The sequence below is a fragment of the Cololabis saira genome, chromosome 16, assembly GCF_033807715.1.
Source record: "Cololabis saira isolate AMF1-May2022 chromosome 16, fColSai1.1, whole genome shotgun sequence".
Lineage (NCBI taxonomy): Eukaryota > Metazoa > Chordata > Actinopteri > Beloniformes > Belonidae > Cololabis > Cololabis saira.
Genome location: NC_084602.1, coordinates 17,063,499 through 17,080,686, shown reverse-complemented (window position 1 = coordinate 17,080,686; position 17,188 = coordinate 17,063,499). Strand labels below are relative to the sequence as shown.

The 17,188-nt window shown below is 41.9% G+C and overlaps 1 protein-coding gene across 2 annotated transcripts; it reads right to left on the bottom strand.

Annotated features, from left to right (window-relative positions):
* Positions 1–1,388: 1,388 nt before the first annotated feature.
* dpysl5a (dihydropyrimidinase like 5a) lies at positions 1,389–16,884 on the bottom strand. 2 transcript variants are annotated; one of them, XM_061743578.1, is made up of 13 exons: positions 16,733–16,884; positions 14,116–14,386; positions 12,018–12,176; positions 11,556–11,735; positions 10,958–11,026; positions 10,755–10,799; positions 9,150–9,225; positions 8,911–9,067; positions 8,672–8,813; positions 8,412–8,554; positions 8,082–8,289; positions 6,084–6,252; positions 1,389–3,109 (listed from the first exon to the last, which is right to left on the bottom strand). In XM_061743578.1, the coding sequence occupies exons 2-13, from the start codon at positions 14,374–14,376 to the stop codon at positions 3,024–3,026; spliced, it is 1,695 nt and encodes a 564-aa protein (XP_061599562.1). In that variant the 5' UTR covers positions 14,377–14,386; positions 16,733–16,884; the 3' UTR covers positions 1,389–3,023. The 2 variants fall into 2 exon arrangements, with proteins under 2 accessions (XP_061599562.1, XP_061599561.1); XM_061743577.1 differs by lacking the exon at positions 16,733–16,884 and adding an exon at positions 14,494–14,634.
* Positions 16,885–17,188: the final 304 nt, after the last annotated feature.

The window sequence follows — 17,188 nt, the reverse complement described above, 5'->3', positions numbered from 1 at the left end:
TCACTACCCACAGTTTATGAGGGTAGAAACACAGATGCCTTTTGGCTCACCCCTCTCTTCACCATAACAGATAGAGTCACTATTACTGCATTTGATGGACCAGTCCTCCAGCTGAGGCGGCACGTCCCTCACTGACTTGAGAATTGGAATAGAGCTTCATCTGCAGATGATGACATTTCATGAGAACACAACAACACAGGTGCACATGTTGAGAAACGGCACATGTATATAAAAGTCCAGACCTCAGCCCGATTAAAATGCTGTGGTGGAACCTTTAGAGAGCTCTCCAGAAGAAAAACGCCTAAAGACAGAAGCAGTGTCAAGAACAATGGAAGAGATGCATCAATTCATACAAGAAACGACTAACGTGAAACTTCAAATAAAGTCCCAATTATCCACCGGTTGTGGCAAAAAAAAATTTATTCTAAACGCCCATCCCAAATAAAGACCGGGTCAAACAATGTTTTTCTGGTTGCCAAAAAATATTCTACCGTATGCAAATATAGCGCACCTAAACACAAACAAATAACCTTAAAGGAATTGAAAAGTGTGTGACTATTCATTTAATTTTAGAGGGACTTTACTGATGATGCGTTATGAAGCTGAGCGGCTTGTGTATCAAAGAGAAAGGCATTCCAGCACCATGGCCAGCAACACGGCTCCTCACAAGAAATATTAGAAATTAGAAAGACTTTATTGTCATTGCATGTCAGACATAAAATGAAATTTGGAACGCTTCTCCATTTTGTGCCACAATAAATAAAATGCCATGAATAAAATAAAATAGAATAAAATCATTTAAAAATAGAAAATAAAAGCAAGGCAGAGTAGAATGACATTTACAGTGTCTGTATTCCTTGTTGTTGTATGATTTCAGCAGGATTTGTTCTTATGGATTGGTGTGGTTTTTTTTTTTTTGTTTTTTTTTTTTATATGATGTTCAATTTAAGTTAAATGTAGTTCGATATGCAAAGAAAAATAGTGGAGAAGCAGCGGTCAAAGAATTCAGCGTGGAAAACAAAAGATTGAGAGAGTGGGAAAAAAACCCCAAGTTAGCCCTTTTTTTGGCTTAATTTGTGTTTATATAACACATGTCAATGGATACAGCTAACTATGTTATCTGTGTTGTATTTGCCTCATCCTAAGATTAACTATGACCAGATGTTTCTACAGAGTGAGTACCAAACTTTGCACATGCCTGTAAATCAAAGATACAAGCACTCACTTCAATGGATTAAAAAAACTACAGCATATGACGTGAAGTTTGTCCTCCTGTTGCACAGAAAGGTGCCGGACCATTTTCTAATCAGTAATAATTAAGATGAATAATAAATCAATCCTTAGAAATCTGTTGCTGTGAAAGTGTTGCTCATCAATAACGGACAAGATGGGATTCAATGTGTTTTTATTTGCACTTAAATCATGTGATAAAGAAAAGATAACAAAAATCGGTACAGGAAACATGGATTCAATGTGACGATACATTGTTCAGCACCAGTGTAACTTGGCAGGGGAAAGACGTGACAAGAGTCACTGCAGCTCTGCAAGACGGAAAGTGAAATCTGTGCAAAAAAGTTCAGACTATTGTGAGTTTTTGCATCCCAACTTATACGTGACAGAAACTGAATAAAAAAACAGGTCCTAAAGACAATTATTCTTGGGTAAATATAAGAAATAAAAATACATATACAGTAGTAGACGGCTTTAAAAAAGTATCAAGAGGGTTTGAACAAACATACAACGTCTGGTGGCATAAGAGGGCAGTTAATTACAAATGTAAACGCCAAGTGGGATGTTTTAATTTCCATATTGTTCACAGTGGTATGTTGAAATTGGTGTCAGAAAGAGGAAGATTTACACCCAGTATTTTCAGAGCAGTGAAAAAGAAAGGACAGTGATGGTGCCGTGGTCTGCACTGGTGAGGTGAAACGATGTGTTCGAGGGTGAAGGAGGCAACTTGTGTGAGGCTTTTTTTTTTCTCTCTCTCTGTGGATGAATATGATCACAAAGAGTGCTGCGTAACACAATCCACACTTGTGCTTGGTGTCATAGTTCAAGCAGTGCTGCCACCTGCAGGCGTCACAGCGGAGGTGTATTCACATTTGCTAGGGGTGGAACAGAAGTTCATCATGCTAAATAAGGCTATAACCAACCATCCACTTCTCTACACCTGCTTGTCTAAGGTCCTGTGTGTGTGTGTGTGTGTGTGTGTGTGTGTGTGTGTGTGTGTGTGTGTGTGTGTGTGTGTGTGTGTGTGTGTGTGTGTGTGTGTGTGTGTGTGTGTGTGTGTGTGTGTGTGTGTGTGTGTGTGTGTGTGTGTGTGTGTGTGTGTGTGTGTGTGTGTGTGTGGAGCCTATTCCAGCTGTCCATCATACGCTATAAGGCTATAAACATGATCTAAAATGCTAATCTGACAACAAACCACTGAGCTCAAACGTCATTCCTATTTGAGTTAATTATATCATCAAAGTAGAAAAAAACAACTCAAATAATGCAACATAAAAAAAAAGCTTGTATTCGTTCCTCCATCAATTGAACTATTTGTTTAACAGCTAATATTGCAATATTTAACTACACATCATACGGTTCGCCATAAAAGGACATTATTTTTTGTGACATTAAATGATGTAAAAAGGCATGTAAATAGTACATGATACAAGTGCAAAATTGGATTTTACAGACGGGTTACACAAGCTTATCAAAAAAAATAACACGACTCACCTTCATTCCTAAAACCATTAATAAGATACGATGCTTCTCCCCCCCTAGCACGATCCAATCCCCAAAGTCACCCAACAGCAACTCATTTTTTATTCGCTACTGATGTTTTGTTAACATTTGACTGGAATTTGGTACCCTGGCCGTTCTGCAACATTATAATGGCAAAGTCACACGATTTTACAGCTCTAAATAACTGTTCTGAGTTCAACGTGAAAGACAAAAATAAATAAATAAAATGAACAGACTTCTTGTTCTGCCGTACATCTCCCTCAGGCATCCTCCACCCTGGCGGCGTGCAAGGTTTACCAGATCCCGCTGGATCTCCCTCCAGGAGGAGCCAAGATCCTCGCGGAGGATCTCTTTGGAATGCTGTCATCGATCTGAGCCCCTGGAACAGAGAACAGGAACAGGTCGTGTTTTCTAGTGTTATTGAGTTGAAAGGAACGGTATTAGCTTGGTTTGAGTCATATTCAGGGATACGTACTTAGGTCATTACTCTTCCCTCTACATGTTTCCATTAGTAATATTATTATACTGCATGGCACAAGCATTCATTGATACTCAGCTATACTAATACATGAAGCCAGATGGGGACCGTAAAGGAACTGTACTCCAAACATGTCTTCATGGTATAAAAGCCAGATGGCTGCTAATTTACAGTTATTGAACTCAGATAAGACTGAGGTTGCTGTCTTTGAACCTGAGCAACTCAGAAAAAGACTGTAGTCATTTAGTATATCTGGATGGCATTACTTTTGCATCTTGCCCTACTATGGTAAATATTGGGCCTAAAGTTCTGCTTCTGATAAAACTCATAGATCCTTCTATGTCGGCTCTTCCTATCATTGTGAAGCAGAATTCACCAAGTGTTGGATTGTTCACCCATTAATTAGGGAACATGAGCTGGGATTACACCAGAAGTAAAAAGTAAAATGGGAACAGAGCCTTTAGTTATCAGGCTCCTCTCTTGTGGAATAAGGTCTGACTTAGTGTTTGTGCTCATCTGTAAGGTTAGTTTGATAACTTTTCCATCCCTTTAGTAATGTTGCGATAGGCTGGGTCTTCAATGATGCACTGAGCTCTGTCCTGTATTGGTTCTCCTTATTTTACGTCATGACTATGGCAATAAAAACTTTTCTTTTCCTGTGTCTAATAGGTAGATATGCCTGGACAAATCTCTCTGTTAGTTTGGTCTCTCTTTCTCACCATGTCAAACCTCCAGTTGGTCAATGCATATAGCTGCGTCCCTGTGGAGAATGAATTGGACTAACTGAATTAAAATGAATTGGTTTATAGTGTAATTTGTCTGAACTGAACTTGTTTTCTGTGTAAACAAATGATGTGAACCAAATTTAATAAAGTCAATATTCTGGGTGGGTTTTAAGCACCTTCTGTTCAAGTCTAGACAGATTTGAGATGAGCAACATGCATAAAAACATTAAAGCAATATGTCACGTTCCTTCTACTCCTACAACAGTTGTGGTTCCTGGTAACTGACTGTTAATTATATTGTGACATTATTTCAAACTGTTGTGTTAAAACCATTTTTCAAAATTAGATTATGTTGATTTCAAGTGTAAACATTATATATTTCAATTAATGCCATTCCTGATGCCATCAGTGGTACGATGAGTTTCTCATTTCTCTATACACCTCCATTATATCCGTTTTTAATTCAGGACGGTCTCTTTTCATCCAAGAAACGTTATAAAAAACTCTTAACGGCTTCACCTCTGAAAAATGTTTTCCTCCTTAAAGAGCGTATAATACAGAGACCTATAAGAGAATCAGAAGTAGATATAACAACCTTCCTGTTCCATTTAATGGTAAAAAGTGTACTTTAAAACAATAAGCGATCTCGGCCCATGCAGCTGAAGTTAGATACCAACTTTGATGACTAAAATATATGACTAGGAGTTCAATAACTGCATTTTGACTAATAATTTGTGCCAAATACTGTAGCTTCTTTTTTTGGACACAAGTGCCAGTAAAAGCCACCTCGTGATTTCCAGACAGAATTCCAGAACAGACTCTCGCTGCCACCGCTCAGGGATTTGTTGTTTTGGTCACAAGAAGCAAAAGCTGGATTTTTAACCCCTTAATGGCTGAAATAATACACAGGAAACCTTTTTTTATGATTTATTTAATGTATAAATACTTCTTTTTTTAAACTCAATTTTTGCCTTTAACAGTTTTCAAATATTTCTTTCTCATCTCTATAAAGACTTGGGTATTTCTTAAAAAAAAAATCTATTTTATTTATTTTTATTCTATAACACTTTTTTTTTTATTGTTTCGATTACAGATGTGGTCCAAAAGTCTTGGAAATGTAATTATCACATAAGATGCATCAGGTATTAAGGGGTTAAAACACAAGCTGCAGAGTTCATATTTACTTTTCCACCAAATACTGCATCAAATGCTGTAAATAAATTTAAAATAAAATTTTATACCTCCACCTGCAGATGTTTGGGCACTGGATTTTTATTTATCTTGATTTCCTTGTTTTCAGCTCAGTGCAATAACATTCTCCCGCCGAAGGCCAATTATATTCTGTGATTGTAACAGATGAGGTGATTGTAAGTAAATACTGGTTTAAATGTGTAGAATGAAAAAAATTTGTAAATAAACAATTAGAAATTCTTTGGATATAGTTTATCTATTTTGTTTCCCATCCAATTAAAGTGATGCTCGTCCCCTGGCAGGGTCAGTTTTAGGATGTTTTTTTTGGGGGGGCACAAAACAATGTTTTATTGACGCTTTATAAGTATTTGATTGAATAAACCACGAGACATGACTTCATAAATTAATAAAGCTATCTTATGAGAACTCTGGCACGCTCAACAGACGATGAGTTAGAGTAACTCTGTTCCTGCTCCTTCTTATGTAGGCAGCGGCATCCTTCAGGGAAGAATTTTATCCATTTTTTTAATCTAATATTAACAAGACTGACCTGTCGGAGCTGACAATTATTAACCACCTCATGCATGAAGATGATGTGATTGTTTTCAGCCCCTAGATTATATCAAATTTAATGCTATAAAGAGCATTGTTATGATTGTCGGGGGTAAGGAGGACAGAAAATTGGCATTTCATTATTTCTGCCTGCTTTTGTGGTTAATATATATAATGAGGTTCAATAAATAGGACATTAGATAACTAATGACCTCACAGTTGACAGCAGTATTTACAGAGTGTATGTGAGGAAATGCGCTGCTTTGAAATTTTAGAGATGTGCAATCTCTGTGAAAACCTTTCTTTTTTTTTCTTTTTTTTTAGTAACTTTTTAGTAACTTTTGGAGTGTTTTGTTCCCGAGAAGTCACATGCAGGAACTCCCCGTGTTTGAGCTGCTGGTCCTCACCCGACAGGCTGAAGCTGGACTCGTGGAGGTCCCTCACCCCACCGTGCCGGGTGCAGGGGCGCGTGGGGGTGTCCAGGTCCGAGGCGCCAAAGTCCCTTTTTCCTGAATTCACCACGGCAACAACCTCACCGTCGTAGGGCTCCCGCTCCACGGCCTTCACTGCCTGACTCTGCAGGATCAATTTTTCAGAAAAGAGAAGAAAACCAGGTGAATTAAAAAAACGTTTGCTGTAAATGTGTTGGATTTTAGATGAGGTCCTAAAAAAAAAAAAAACGCTGTACACGATTAAGTAATAAAACTGGACATTTATGCATTTCATATTATACTAATAATTATATTATTTTATTATAAATTCATACAGTAATACAAAGAAAGTGTGAACAAAAAAAAATGGGGAGAGGGGTTGCTTTAATGCTCCAATAAACACTTTCAAATCTCTTAATTATTTCATAAATCAGACATAATTCCAGACATCGTAGCCAACATCCGTATTATGTCAAATACAGAGATGTATTTAAAAGCTTGGACTCTTTTTTTCCTGTTATGAACATTTTCTTCCTTGACAAACTGCGAACTTTGTCCTCAAATTCAAAAGATGAATTTTAATTACGTTTGACCTCAAAGTTTAACACGTGGCACCGAACGTTTGCATGAAACTGCACCACTGACCTTCCTGGTGAGGTGAAATTACTGTCAGCATTGTCTCTTTATATGTCGACATCATCACTAATGGCCATAATTATGTAAATAAATGAATTTGACACAACTGCATGTGAATTTAAAGTGAGGACCATTTGTAACTTGACCCCGGTCTCCTACAACTGCACAGTATTGTTGACTGGCCTGGAAATGAAAGAGAACCAAGGTCATAACGGTTAAAAATATATTCTTAATGTCTCATATTGCCCACACACTGAAATTATCGTGATGAACTGCATCTCAACATGGTAGTCTCGCTGCAGTGTGGTGGACAAAGAGGCCCTGCAGCGGGTTGTGAGGGCCACAGAGGAGACGGTCCCTGCCCCGCGTCCAGGAGCCGAGTCAGAGCTGCAGGGCGCTGGCTTCAGCGTCCTCCCACAACCCATCAGACCTTTAAACTCTTGATTACTGCATCCACAACACTAAAAATAATCTTAATAAGCAGTTCTCAGAATGCCCCTTTGTTACTGGCCATGACATCATCCTCGGTAGGTCTCAAGGGTGCTTTTTAATGATGGTTTATTAGTACATTTTAAAACATTGCTTCAAAGAATTTCCCTTGGGTTGAGGTTTTCTTGAAGTTTTAACTATTAGACAGATTGTCTTAAATTTGCTAATAAAAAGTTTATGCAAATTACCCCTCCCCCGCAGTGCTTCTGCTGAAATTCTGTGTTTGGTTGTCACCTAATGTGGGACATTAAGGCCGAACACCTCTGCGTTGATGTCACTTATCAACAGGACTGTAACCCAGAAGTCTTCCACTTTTTTTAACCCCTACTAGATGCAGTTTTGTGAACTTAAGTCAGCTTCTACTGTGTTTTTAGACAAAAGGTGCTTCATCTGGCAACTCTTCCAAACAAATCGGACTTGTTCAGTTTTCTTCTAAATCTTCTGTCGTCGACCTTAAAATTTTAAATACTTGAATCTAAGATGAAGCTTTTGGCTTATTTATGTTTCCCTGGTTTGACCTCAGGGTAAATTTGATGGGAAGTCCTCTCTTGTGCATGTTGGCAACTGTCTGGAATATGTTTCTGTTAAGAATTATTTGACTTATGTTGACTCTATTAAATCCTATGGAACCAGGAAGGGGGGGCACTTACTGTAGTATTGCCCATACGTTTTTATTTATTTAGCTTTATTTTGTTTAATAAATAAGTGCATGGCGGGTTGCAAAGGTCATAGAAACTATAGTTTAATAAAATAGCATTACTATGCTATGGATTGAAAGGACAGAGTGGAGCGTAAAACTAATTAATATAAGCAAAAACAAGAGCAGCGTATTTTTACGTCGTCTGATACCTTCTCCCTCTGAACCATCTTCTTGTAGAGATAATCTGGGAAAGTCCTCAGCGGGCAAAACTTTCCAGAGCCCTCGGCACACGTGAACATGCCATTTTCATAGACCAGACGGCCGCGGCTGATGGTGACCAGAGGCACGCCATGACAGCGGAGGCCTTCGTAGAGGTTTACATCACCGCCCTGAACCTGACTGTCCACCGAGATGGTCCTGCAGGAGGAGACAGGGAGACAAAGATGACCCAGTTTAGCTCAATAAATGGGGTGGAGAGTGGTACTTAAAAGCTACAGTGAGACAAGCTGGTCGATAAATGGAAGGGTAAGGTTTCATACTTGGATCCCTCGGGGTCCCAGACCACCAAATCAGCATCTGCACCGGGGATGATCCTGCCTTTCCTGGGGTAGAGGTTGTAGATCTTGGCTGCGTTGGAACTTGTGACTGCAACAAAGCGATTCTCATCCATTTTACCTCCAATCTGTCAATAAGAAGACATCAACTTCACCATGATTCTAATATTGGTCATCAACTAAAGAAAATAAAGCATTTATTGGACACGTCAGAAGCCCCCTTGCATCCCTTAAGTTACACGCACCACTCCTTTCTCCCAGATGACGCTCATCCGATCCTGGATGCCAGGAAGCCCATGGGGGATCTTTGTGAAATCATCCTTACCCATTGCTTTCTGTTTGATGGTGAATGGACGGTGGTCAGAGGCAACAACATTCAGAGAGTCACTGTGGTACAACAGATGAGGTCACTTTCAGTCTCGTTCATGAACACATCAGTGACATTAACTGATATTAATGGGACATTTTATGGGCTTTTCCTCACTTTCCCAGTAGACTCATGAGGAAATTTGGCGTGTTGGGGTCCAGGCGAAGAGGAGGCACGGTGACGTGGGCGGCTGCATAAGCCCAGTCCTGGTGATAGTATTGCATGCCGTTCAGGACAGCGTGGGCTGTGGTTGTTTCCCCGTGGATCACCTTACCTACATGTGCACCATGTGACACGCACATTTTTTTTTACTTTGTTAGAGAAGAGTTTTTGCAGTGTCATAAAATGAGTCTTACCTTGCATCTTCGCTGAAGCCACTACATCTCCTGAAGACATGCTGGACACATTCACCAGATAGACCGGGCAGTGAGCCTGAAAACATACAATAAAAGGTATGTTTATCTTTTTGTTTATAACTAACAACCATCAAATCAACCACTCTGAGATGCTGTAATGAGGCTTGGAACGGGCGTTGCATTGTAGGGCTGGGTTTCCACGTTGGTTGCTATGGAAGTACATGGTGAATGACAAGTCAAGTCAGGGCCGCCGCAAGGGGTGTGCAACCCGTGCGACCGCACGGGGCCTCGCGCCCCAAGGGGCCTCGCGCTAGGAGCCGTTTTTTTATTTTTTTTTTTCAATTTTTTTTATTTTTTTTTCAAATTTTTTTTTTCCTTTTTTCCCTTATAAATATCAACAGTCATGTTCCATTATAGACCTAAATGTGTACTAGTCTGTGCATATCAATAAATATATGTGCAATGATGCGCGTGTCTGTTGTTCAATACAACTGATCAGACCAAGCGCAGACACAAGCTGCTCTGATCCAGACGGTGGAGTTGGAACAAACTGTCACACAATGTTGAGAGAACGAGACACATTCAGGAAATTTCCATCAGGGGATGAAAAAAGAAAAAAAACAAAGAAAATGGAAGAGTTTAATGCCTCTCTGAAAGGCTCGTTTGATAAATTTGTTACAAAAATCACCGATCCGACCGGGTCTCAAGCAGCCGCGGGGCCCCGCGTCGAGGCAAGCCAAATGATGAGGCAGGGGAAGGTATCCAGTATTTTGATAATTGGAGAGTTAAAATTGCGCATATAGACACCCGATCTGACCCGAAAAACCCACAAATTTTGGGCCCCCCCCCGGCCCTTGCGCACAGGGCCTCGCAAATCTCCCAGACAGCTCTGAGTCAAGTCATAAGGAGCCAAAACATAAAGTAACACAGTTTACTCTCAAGAGTTATCAGCCGAAGCAAGGTGGTATCACATGAAGATGATAGAGCTTCTGAATGATTTAGATCCATATGACTTCCCAAAGTCTGCATCCCTATCCCCACTTTCTACCTCTGCTCAGACAACCAACAGGGTTTCTGACGCATTTGTGTTGTGAGTGTAGATCAGTAACTCCAGAGGTTCAGGACACACAAACCTTCAAGCTGCCGCGCTCTTCTGACAAGGTCACCTGAACAAAACTACCTGGGGGATAAACCAAGCGCCAACCACCTGACCTCTGGGTTCAGGCTCATACGTAACTAAGATCTGTTGCAGTTCCTCGACTGGCCGCTGGAAGCTGTATCCAAAAGTGTACCCGGTCAGGAGGATTTTTAAAGAGCAATAAATATATTTCTAATTAGAATGATTGACAGCCGGCTCAGCCAATGGCTATCCGTTATCACTTCCTCATTCGTAATCATCCAGCAGAATAACTGTCCACGTAGCTACCAACATGGCACAATGACACCACCCAAAACCCTGCAGGTACTGAAAGACTCTAAATTTGATCTGATGCTAACATGCTTCCCTTGCTTCCAGCACTAACGCAAGAAGTTTAGCTGTTATTATGTTTATCCTCTTTAACCTAAGGTGTTATTCTCTCTTTTGTTTGACGGCGTCTCACTCACCCTGTTGCCGATGGTGATTATCCTGTGCGTTGCCTCTGCTTCCAACTGCAAAGACACCAAAGACTATGAGAAACCATGCTGTATCGTTGTATTTATTTATTTAATCGCGAGATTGGCATGCATACGTTCAAAAAGAGCCTGGGAGTAATGAAAAGCTTATTTTTGACTGAAAAATAACAGCTAGTTAAACTGAAGCACGGCACCTCTTCAGGACGGCTGATTTCAATCCCCTCCGGACCACTGATGCCCAGGTCTAACGCCTCCTTTGCTCCCTGTGAGAAAAACATAGGAAATACTATTATAATTAAATTACTACTACTAGTAAATTAGATAAACAAATAATATGATTTCATATTAATCAAGAATGTATTGAGCAGCAGGCTGTTTGAGATCAAGTGCAGCTGATCATCAGCAGGTGTGAGCACCTCTATGAAAGCAGAAGTTTGAGCATTCTAGTGCCAACACAATGTCAAGAAGGAAAGACATTAGCAATGAACTGTTGCTGCTAATTAATTTGGCAAGGGTTACTAGAGGCCATTCCCAAACTCTTTGGAGTTCATCGATGTAGAAAATTCTTATTCGTAAATGTAGCTAATCTTCCCTTCAACGAACGGTCACAACAGCCACACCGCCAATGATCAGAGAAATATACACCCACAAACCACATCTCTGACTCTGCAGGCATCAGATAGCTTGTCAAATGATAATGTCTGCAAAAAAAGTGCAATGAACTAAGGCAAAATTGCGAAGAAAAGTGGGTTAAAACTCCTGCACAACAATCCCTCGATTATTATGTTGCACCTCAGCCACCAGCTCCCCGTTCTCGGCGTGGACCCTTGCCACGGCTCCGATGTCCTTGCAGTGCTGAAGGACTTGGAACAGCTCGCTGTCCCTCAGCATGAACGTGTCCTTGTACGCCATGAACATCTGGAAAGAGTTCACTCCCTTCTCTCTCACCAGCTTCTCCATCTCTGCTCGCACCTGTGGAAGGCAAAGCATCCCGATGAGTGCGGTTAAATGACCAACCGTTTCCAGATGTTTGATGCCTTTTCTTGTTAATAAGTAGAACGATAGATAAGAAACCTTTTAGCAGATCAGATCGTATAAAAAGAGCTTGCTTTAGTCAAAACTACTAAACTAAATAAAATGTTTTCAAGTAAAAATAGGCCTTTATATCAAGTTTTTGTGATGAACGTTACACAAAGATCATATTTAACAATTTAAATTTAAGAAAAAAGGAAAAAAAAGGACTGTTTTTAATACCTTGGGTCCCCACCACGTAACGCCCACGTGCAGAGCGTAGTCGCAGCAGGACTTGGAGTCCGCCGAGCTGCGGCACCTCTCGTAGGCTTCCAGCAGAGACTCATCCTTCTCCGGCAGAACGTGTCCGATCACCATCGTCGTCCCACCGGCTAAGGCGGCCTGGAACCCACCCAGAGAGAGGTTTATCAATGAGTCAATGAGGTTTTTACTTTTCGGTTGCAATAAGTATGTTTTTGTATCTAACAAACTGAAACACAAATCTGATAAAAAAATAAAAACTCCTCACAGTGAGGAGACACACATGAGGAACGATGGGGAAAGATGGCGGCGAGTCATTTCTTTGCATTCTCAGCATATTTCTCCTTCCTCTACATTCCCATCCTCTAAAAGCTCATTTACTGCGATAAATCTTAATAATCACGACAAATGAAGACAGAGAGTGTTCTGTGTGTGTAAGTGCATGCTTTGCTTGAGCATCTGTCAGCTGACCCCGGAGGGAGTAGAGGGGTGCGTTCTGGGAGAGCGGCGCTGGTGGGAAAGGGGGCGTGAGTCTGAGAACCATTGTCTTCACAGCACAATGGCGCGAGTGGAAAGGCTTTGCGGCACCCCCCTGGTATCCATGGAAACGGATACTGATCTGCATTTGTCTCCAGATATTTTTTCGTCTGGAGCAGGGCGGTAGCCGAGCAGGCAGGGAGGGGCCTAGGAGGGAGACGGAGGGAGGGACGAGAGGCTGAGAGAGAGAACAGTGGAGAATAGCGACTGTCACCAGCGTCTGCTCGGCCCCAGCATCCAGCTCCAGCCGTCACGGTGAAAATGAGTCGCCGTGGAGCCTTGAAGCAGAGTGGGATTGCTCAGTTTTATAAGTGAAGCATCTATTCTGCTGCCAGCCTCACCAACAAAAACAGATACATTTTTGAGAAACAAGAAGAAGAAAAATGCCTTTTATCATCAAATTGAGTTTTTTCCAGCACATCCCAAAGCACCATCGACAACAGCTCCAACATGTAGCGAGAAAAAGATATTTGTGAGAAATATTGCATCATTATTTTGGACTTCACTAAAATAAATAGATAAATGAGAATGTCGATGATGGGAAAACCTGGTCAGTAACTTGAGGGAGTCTAGGAGACTGAACCCAGATGAACCCAGACTCGGCCGACTGAAAAAATCCCTGACTAGGAATGATGGATGCACCACTTCATCCGCCTCTCCTCTTATCTTAATGCACCCATCGCTCCGTGACGGAGAAACTCTAGATTAATCAGAGTGCACAAGTCTTTCTTCCATATCTGATCTCTACACTTGCCCCCACCCCCAAATAAAATAGCCTCACTGATAAGTGGCTGTCTTAAAGCTACACAGGTGTTTAGTCCCAACACCTTGAGTTTTATTCACTCTTACTTCCACCTTGTTGATTTTCTTTCAGCAGATGATGGTTCACTGCCATCTTTGTACATCTTAATGATCTACTAGATAAAACAAACTATTATCTTCCAACGTGATTGTTCAAAGAACAAGAAGCCCCTCGCTGCATCAATTAGGGTTAAATAATTTGTTGCCATATAAATCCTGTAACGTTTTTTTGTCTTTGTCTGGCATATTCATAATATAAAAAACGATCAAATATGGCTTCAAAAACTATGTCTGAAATGATCTCTTGTTATTTTCCCACCATGCATCTAATTTACTTGTATTTTAAGGCAAAGAAATGATCTGGGTTAATAATGTTCTGCTCTGTTAACCAATTATCTCATTATAGCAGCTGAATTTAAGTGTTCAAATTGACATCGTCAACATACAACATGCTGTTTTCCTTCTGATTTGCTTTATATTTAACATCTTACTGCGGTTCAGGAGAGGATCAGCCCAAAATAACTGACATATTTGATCCCAGAAGTTAAAAAAGCATCAGAACCAAACACAAGAATAATTCCTGACATTTCAGCTAAATATAACTCCAGTGGCAGACTTTAGTTTTCGTTGAATAAACTAAGACATTTCTATGTCAAAAAGTGGATTTGCATGAAGAACATCATCTTAAATCAACTAGTTTATGACAGAAATCTGGTAAAAAGCAGCTGTTGCTGGCGATCACCTTGGTGCCGCTGTAGTAGTCGTCGGCCGTGGTGGCGTTCATGAAGCTCTCCTCCAGGTGGACGCTGGTGTCGATGCCCCCGGGGAGCACCAGCTTCCCCGAGGCGTCGATGACTTTGGCCCCCCCGGGGATCATCAGCTCCTTCCCCACCTGCTGGATGATGCCGTTCTCGATGTAAACGTCGGCCTCCAGGGTGCAGTCGTCATTCACCACTTTACCTCCTTTTATCAGGATCCGCACCATGGCTGAGCTGGAGGACATGGCTATCGCTCTGCGGGGAGGGCACAAACAGGTTCAGCACCACACGCCTCACCAAGCATTTGCTGTTATGACAATCAATACCACAAGAGAAATAACAACAAGAACCTCTTCCAGTACCTCATTCTGAGACGGAGAAATAAAGACTTTGGAGGAGAGAAAGCTCGGCGACGTTACTCTGCAAGCAGGACTGTCCGGCTGTGACTGACCTCAGCTGCAACTCTGAGTCTGACTCCGTGTCTGTCACTGCCTGAAACCTGACGTCCTGGCAGAGCGTGACGTTGCGGTGAACAGAGAGAAGTGGGGTCCAGTTGTGGGTAACAATAGAGCTAACACGGGTCAATGAGGCCATTATTTTTTAAAGGACTCAAGGAGGCATACTCACAATGATGTGCACCGCACAATTAAGCTACAATACAATAAATATAGTGGCAGTGTGTGTGTTTGTTTCCTCAGTCTGAAACCTCCTCAGTGATGATACCAAACAAAAGCTCCCGGTACCATCTACAGCGCAGAACAACAGAAAAGTGAGTCCTATTTATCAGTATATCCACGTTAGTATTGACTTGCTGAAAGATCCAAGGCTTTCCCTGAAAAAGACATCATTTGGATGGAGAGAGATGTCACTCTGAAACCTGTATTTATTAACCTGTAGCACTGATGTTTCCTCTCCAGATGTGCAAGACTCTCATCCCACAGGCACCGATGCTTCCTCGTACCATCTGAGATGCAGGATTTTGGAGCTGAGCCCTGATAACCGGCCGGATGGTCTCTCCTCTCTGCAGTCAGGAGGACGTGTCATCCGTATGACATCATCACACATGATTTCTTCTTTGCATGACAGAGCTTTTACCTGCATCTGAAGCTGTGTGCTTTCTGGAAGTGTTTCTGACTCCATGCAATGATTTATATTACAGTCCCCCTTCTTTTTTTTTAATAAAGTACCACCCAGTGGCTCAGAGATCAAGAATCCAATCCTGACTCTCAGCTTTTTTTGTCTTTGCACGAAGATTCGTACAGAGTCTCGCCATCTTCTGACGATTTTATGCACTTTATACAGTAAAATATACAAATCCTTTGAACTATTGGGCTGCAACTGTTTCACGGTGTTTTCACATACAGGCGAAACTCTGTTCATCTCTCCTCCTATGAGTGTCTAAGATGCTCTTTTTAAACCCAAATATGTCACTGGCATTTTTGCCAACTTATCTGTTTAGATGTAAATAATCCTCCAGATGTTTGTTTTTAGTAGCATGTTTTTCATTCTTTTTCTAATTGATAAAACACTTCTGATGTGTTTTCTTTGTTCTATGGTGTATAAAATAACTGTTTCAGATGTGCAAATCAGTAAGAGTGGTGCAAAAACAAGTCCCCTCCTAGAGGGTGTAATTAAGGTGCGTTCAGAGACGAACTATTCAGAAGTAACAAAGAAACAATCAAGATCGGGTCCTGCTCCCTCCCCTCCGTCCCCCCACCCCTCTGTAGTAATAATGTGATGTATCTGGGGTGTGAGGCTGTGCGTGTGCTTGTGCGTGTGCGTGTGTGTGTGTGTGTCCATCTTCACGTGCATGCAGGAATCGTTCGTATGAGGGTGTGGCAACCTCCCTGCATGGCACCGACACCTTCACACATCCAGATCCGATGGCTGATAAAGCCTCCAGCCTCTCTTTCTTCAGACCTCACCCTCTGTGACTCTGAGTTTTACATAAACCCGCACTGATCCCGCTTCTTAACGCCTGAACGGGCCGCTGCAGGTACAATCAAGTTATCATTATATGAGCGCGTAAACAACATGGAAGTTTATTCCTTACAGTATGTATAAATAATAATAAACAGATGAGCCCACCCCGCTTGTTTTTTAAAGAGTGCTACAATAAAGGAATGTTAATTGAGGGTGGAGTGAGATTGATGACAGTCCTGCTGGAGCCATCTGACACAAAGAAGCCGGTCTCCATCGTGATCGTGTGCGTGCATCCCCGACCTAGAAACTGCGATCCCACCATCTCGGTGCGCCACTTAAAGCCTGGATTATGGTTCCGCGTTAAATCGACGCCGTAGGCTACGGCGTACGGTGCGCGTCGCCGCGTACCCTACGCTGTAGGCTTTGCGTTGGTGTAACGCGGAACCATAAATCAGCCTTAAGTGTCTGCACCTTTCAAAGCCCATGTGGCGGAGCTCTTTCCTGATCTGGAGCTGTGCTCGGACTTCAGGGTAAGGGGTTGATCCTGGGGAGGAGCAGCAGCCTGGGCGTGTTGCCTGGGCGGGGGGCATGCATGCAGGAGTCTCCAGGAGGATTCCCCCTCAGACAGGGCCACTGCAGCTCACCGGCCACAATCATGGTTATAATGTGAGCACATACCTCCTTAAGGGCCTGCTGCTGCTGCACCTGCTGCTCCTGCACCTGCTGCTCCACTAGGCTGTCCGGCCACTTTCTGAGAGGAGCTGGAGAGACGCAATCCGTGGACGGCACTTCCCAGTGAGCTCTACACACCAGATGGATACCTTCCAGGCCGGTCCGGGACCAGCAGACGCAGCAGCATCATAGTAAAAGCAGCAAGGAGATTAAAGGATGACTTCTGGGTTAGCATTTCAAAATAAAAGCTGCTGTTGAATGAAAGTTGAGTTTTAAAGCTACTACTACTGCTGCTGTCATTTAGCAGACGCTTTTATCCAAAGCGACTTACATCTGAGAGAACAACACAAGCAATAAATCACATAGGAGAGTACAGCTAGATAAGTGCTGGTCAGACTGCTGAGAGTCCAGTTGGACACAGGTGCTGCCATGCTAGTGGTACTTTTTTTTTTTTAAGTGTTC